The sequence below is a fragment of the Lepidochelys kempii genome, chromosome 6 (genome assembly GCF_965140285.1).
Source record: "Lepidochelys kempii isolate rLepKem1 chromosome 6, rLepKem1.hap1, whole genome shotgun sequence".
Classification (NCBI taxonomy): domain Eukaryota; kingdom Metazoa; phylum Chordata; order Testudines; family Cheloniidae; genus Lepidochelys; species Lepidochelys kempii.
This window is the reverse complement of record NC_136385.1, coordinates 45765901-45770027: the sequence shown is the minus strand read 5'-3', so window position 1 is coordinate 45770027 and position 4127 is coordinate 45765901. Positions and strand designations below refer to the sequence as shown.

The 4127-nt window shown below is 44.6% G+C and overlaps 1 protein-coding gene across 1 annotated transcript; it reads left to right on the top strand.

Moving 5' to 3' along the window:
* The first annotated feature begins 302 nt into the window (after positions 1–302).
* Positions 303–2144, top strand: FIBIN (fin bud initiation factor homolog). The gene has a single exon (XM_073350652.1). The coding sequence runs from the start codon at positions 547–549 to the stop codon at positions 1183–1185; it is 639 nt and encodes a 212-aa protein (XP_073206753.1). The 5' UTR covers positions 303–546; the 3' UTR covers positions 1186–2144.
* The last annotated feature ends 1983 nt before the right edge of the window (positions 2145–4127 follow it).

Below are 4127 nucleotides of genomic sequence, written 5' to 3'. Positions count from 1 at the left end.
TGGCTTTTTAAGTGAGGGAACCGTGGTGTAATTTGAGAGCAGAGAGATCCTAGGGATAGCATTAGCCAAAAGCAAAGCTCCACATTGCCAGTCCAGATGTGAAAGAATAGTAGCAAAGGTCTCCGGAGCCCCAGACCGAGCTATCTGATCTCAGCCTTCCTCTGCACCCCCTCGGCTTTGCTACATTTCATCGGCAAGAGAAAAGAGGGGGAAGAGGGGGGAGAAGAAAATCACCAAGTTTTGGTTGAGACCTGGAAGAGGGGCGGGGGGTGGGATCCCCGACGTAAGTCCGGGCAGTAGGGGATCTTCCAGAGGATCTCCTCTGGCTTGGGAGCCCTGGATGCAACTGGGAGCCAAGTCAGTGCCTTTAATGAAGCATGCTGAGTCTGTGAGGAGTGGCTGGAGGAAGCGGACTGCCTTAGCTGCCGCGGCTCCCTAGGCTGCCCTGATCAGGGGGGTAGCCGGGCAGGGTCGTGTGCGCCTGTTTGCTCCCGCCGATCCCTCTGCGCCCCTTCTGAGCCCCTCTGGCTCACTCCCGCCCGCGGGATGCTGGGGCTGCGCTTGCTGTGGGTCAGCTGCCTGGGCAGCCTGTGCCGAGGCTATTTCGACGGTCCCCTGCACCCGGAGATGTCCAACGGGACCCTGCACCACTACTTCGTGCCGGACGGCGACTACGAGGAGAACGACGACCCGGAGAAATGCCAGCTGCTCTTCAGGGTGAGCGAGCACCGGCGCTGCAGCCCGGGCGGGGAGCAGGGGCCGGCGGGCGGCTGGCCCAGCCTCACCCTGCGGGACGAGTTCACCATCCTGGGCCGGCAGGTGGAGGACGCGGGCCGGGTGCTGGAGGGCATCAGCAGGAGCATCTCGTACGACCTGGACGGGGAGGAGAGCTACGGCAAGTACCTGCGCAGGGAGTCCCACCAGATCAGCGACGCCTACTCCAACTCCGACAAGTCCCTGGCCGAGCTGGAGAGCAAGTTCCGGCAGGGCCAGGAGCACGAGAGCAAGGAGGAGAGCCGCCTCAATGATGACTTCCTGGCCATGCTCGTCCACACCGGGGCCCTGCTCAAGGAGACCCTGGACATCTCCGCGGGGCTCCGGGATAAGTACGAGCTGCTCTCCTTAACCATCAGGAGCCACGACGCCAGGCTGGCCAGGCTCAGGAACGAGTATCTCAAAGGGTGACGCCCCGGGGCAGCAGAGACCTGGGCCTTGGGTTGGGAAACAGCTTCTTGTGGTGGGTACTAGGAGCAGTGGGCACAACGCTGGGAATCCCACCTGCGGGCTTCTCCTTGGAGCGGAAGTGACATTGACAAAAGCAAGCCAAACCTACAAGCCTAGCCTCACCTCCCTGCCCATCATGGCGAGGGGGACTCTGCTTTTCGCCATGCTCTTTGCATTCAACCCTGGGCCGCTCCGTACCACAAAGTATAGGACCCAGCTACAAGGCAGTGGAGAATCAGGCACATTGGTGAGCATTTGCTGGCAGGACTTGTCCCAGTGAAGTTCTGGAGGTAACTGCTCAGCACCAACAAGAAGGTGGCAGTCTGGCCCTAGATAGTGCCCAACATTCAGATCAGCACAAAGTGGGGGATTTTTCCCCCTAATAAAATCTTTTTTATATTAATAGAGAAAAAAATTAAAAGCAAATATCATCAGTTAATAGGGCGATTTAGCACATTGCTATGACAGTGTTATTAAAGGGTAAATGTCATGGGCCTGCTACTCTACTTGCCTTCCACTTCTGTCCTCACTCAACACCTATGCAAAGTAAGTATAAAATGCTGCCACAGGGCCAGAGTCTGCCACCTTTACTGATGGTACCTTGTTCCACAAGAAGCTCTGTTGATTTCAAAATAATAAGCTTACTTATAGTGCTACTCAATAGAAGTAAAGGTGCTGTAACCTGTCCTTTGCTAGCATTTTACAGGGACTTTGCATAAGTGTAAAATGGCTGCACAAGATACCAAACAGCAGAGGATCAGGCCTTGTTTTTTTCAAAGTAGGTCCTAATTGCAGTTTAATAACAGGTGGAGTGTGTTCTGAAGTTCTGTAGATTTTATTATGTATCTCCCACTAACACACAACTTTCTTTCTGGGACTGTATTTATTAGATTTGATTTCTGGTTTATTTTTTTTTAAGGTATGGGTTGTAAATTGTAAACAAATAGCACGTGTATATGAAGCTGAAGTTTACAGGTATGTTTAAATTAAGTGTCCCAATATTTAAATTAAAAAACCTCTGTATTATGTTGTGCATCTCTGATTACAATAAAGTAACTTTGTCATTTTAGATTTTCTACCATTAGTTAATATGCCATCTTTTCCAACTAGATTCTTGATTCAACTACCATAAACATGGACAAAACAAGGTACTTTTTTGGATCCATATTCAAATGCATATGTACTGGACTATGGATCTCTTGAATTGCTTTCATTTTCTTGTTTTGATTTTTTTTTACTCATTCAAATATAGGACCTCTGGCCTGCCAGTAAATCCTTAGCTTTCTTGGTTTGTTAACAGCACATATATTCTGCTTATGTAAAATATTGTTCTGCTAAATAATTTAAAGCTGTGATTTTCATTTCTGTTTTGATAGAAGAAAACCATTCTGGCAAACCTTGTACTCTTTAAAGCTTGCTTGTATGTGACTCTAAGTTATCAAACCCCAAGAGCCAGCTGAAAAGGCATTTGAGATTCAGATCCTGCAAAAACTTATGGACGTGAGTAACTTTAAATAAGAAATAGAAAGCAGAAATAAGCACTACTGCCAGTAGTGTTTGTAGTATTAGACCCTCGACTTTTAGAGTCTTATTTTTCTAAACCTGATAAAAATCATTGTCTTGGAACAGACAAAACTTTTATTTGTTGTTACCTCTGTACTTTTGCTAGCTAATCTGTTATTATTTGTGCTCCTAGACAATAGCAAAAGTGCATAGCAGGTTTTTGCATTACGGTTAAATCTTTATTACCATCACTGTTTAATGAATTGGGTGGAATATTAGCTACTGCAATACTGGTACTGCAGGCAGGATCACTGTTTGGATGAAAATAAGAATTGTTCATTTGTTTTTTTAATAAATATTTGAACACAAAATTGAAGCACACATTTTCTTTTATGGTTCTATATGAGTCTAATTTTAATCACAAGGTTGTCAAACGTATCTTTTCAGCAAAACTGCTGGAATATGAAGTGCCTACCTAGTGAGAACTTGCCTTTTACTGAAAAATGTAAAATTATTCAGCACACAACTGCTCAATGCAAGTAATGCTACAGCAGATTTTTTTGCGCTCATAACCATTAAAAAATCAACATATGGAACTTGCAACTTTATGAGTTGCAACAAAAGTTGTTTTGTAAACATGTAGGGCCCAATTCTGCCATCCATACTCATATTTAGCAGTACCTTACTCTACAACTAGTCAATTGGTAAATTATTCAGAAGTGCTCAGTCAGGGACAGATTTTCAAAGGTATTTAGACACCTAAAAATGGACATAGGTGCCTAATGGGATTTTCAAAAGCACCTAGGCACCTAATTCTCATTAGATCAATGAGAGGTAGGCATCTGGGCACTTTTAAAAATCTTATTAAGTGCCTATCTGAATCTTTAGGTGCCTAAAGAAAATCTGACATTAAGGCCTCTTTGAAAATTTTGCTCATTCATTTCAATAGGAATTTCACAGGGTAAGATACTACTTAATGTGAGAAAAGGTGGTAGAAGCTGTCCCTAAAGGCAATATACTTACTTGTGGTGTTTTGCTCTCGAGTCCACACTACTCCTTCACACCAATATATTTGAGCTAGGCTATTGACCATACCTCGGAGAACTTGGGGATTAATTCATACTTCACTGTCTTTCCTATCTTTCTTTATCTCATCTGCTTGGAATTTTGTGCCAAATACATCCGTACTATAACTCCATTTATACTAAGATTATTTAAAAATAACTTTATGGCTCCACTGATGCCAACAGAGTTACCCCAGAGATGAATTTAGCCTTTTGCTTTTAAATTTAATTTAAAGGCTCATCTATGGCCTCTGCACAATCAGCTTTTTAAAAAACAGTATTAAAGCTTGCGTTTTAGAGTCTCAATTTAATAAGTCACTGGCCACAATATAATTT

Bases quoted from the DNA above. Each gene is read 5' to 3' on its own strand.
- FIBIN (XM_073350652.1), top strand. From the start codon at position 547: ATGCTGGGGCTGCGCTTGCTGTGGGTCAGCTGCCTGGGCAGCCTGTGC.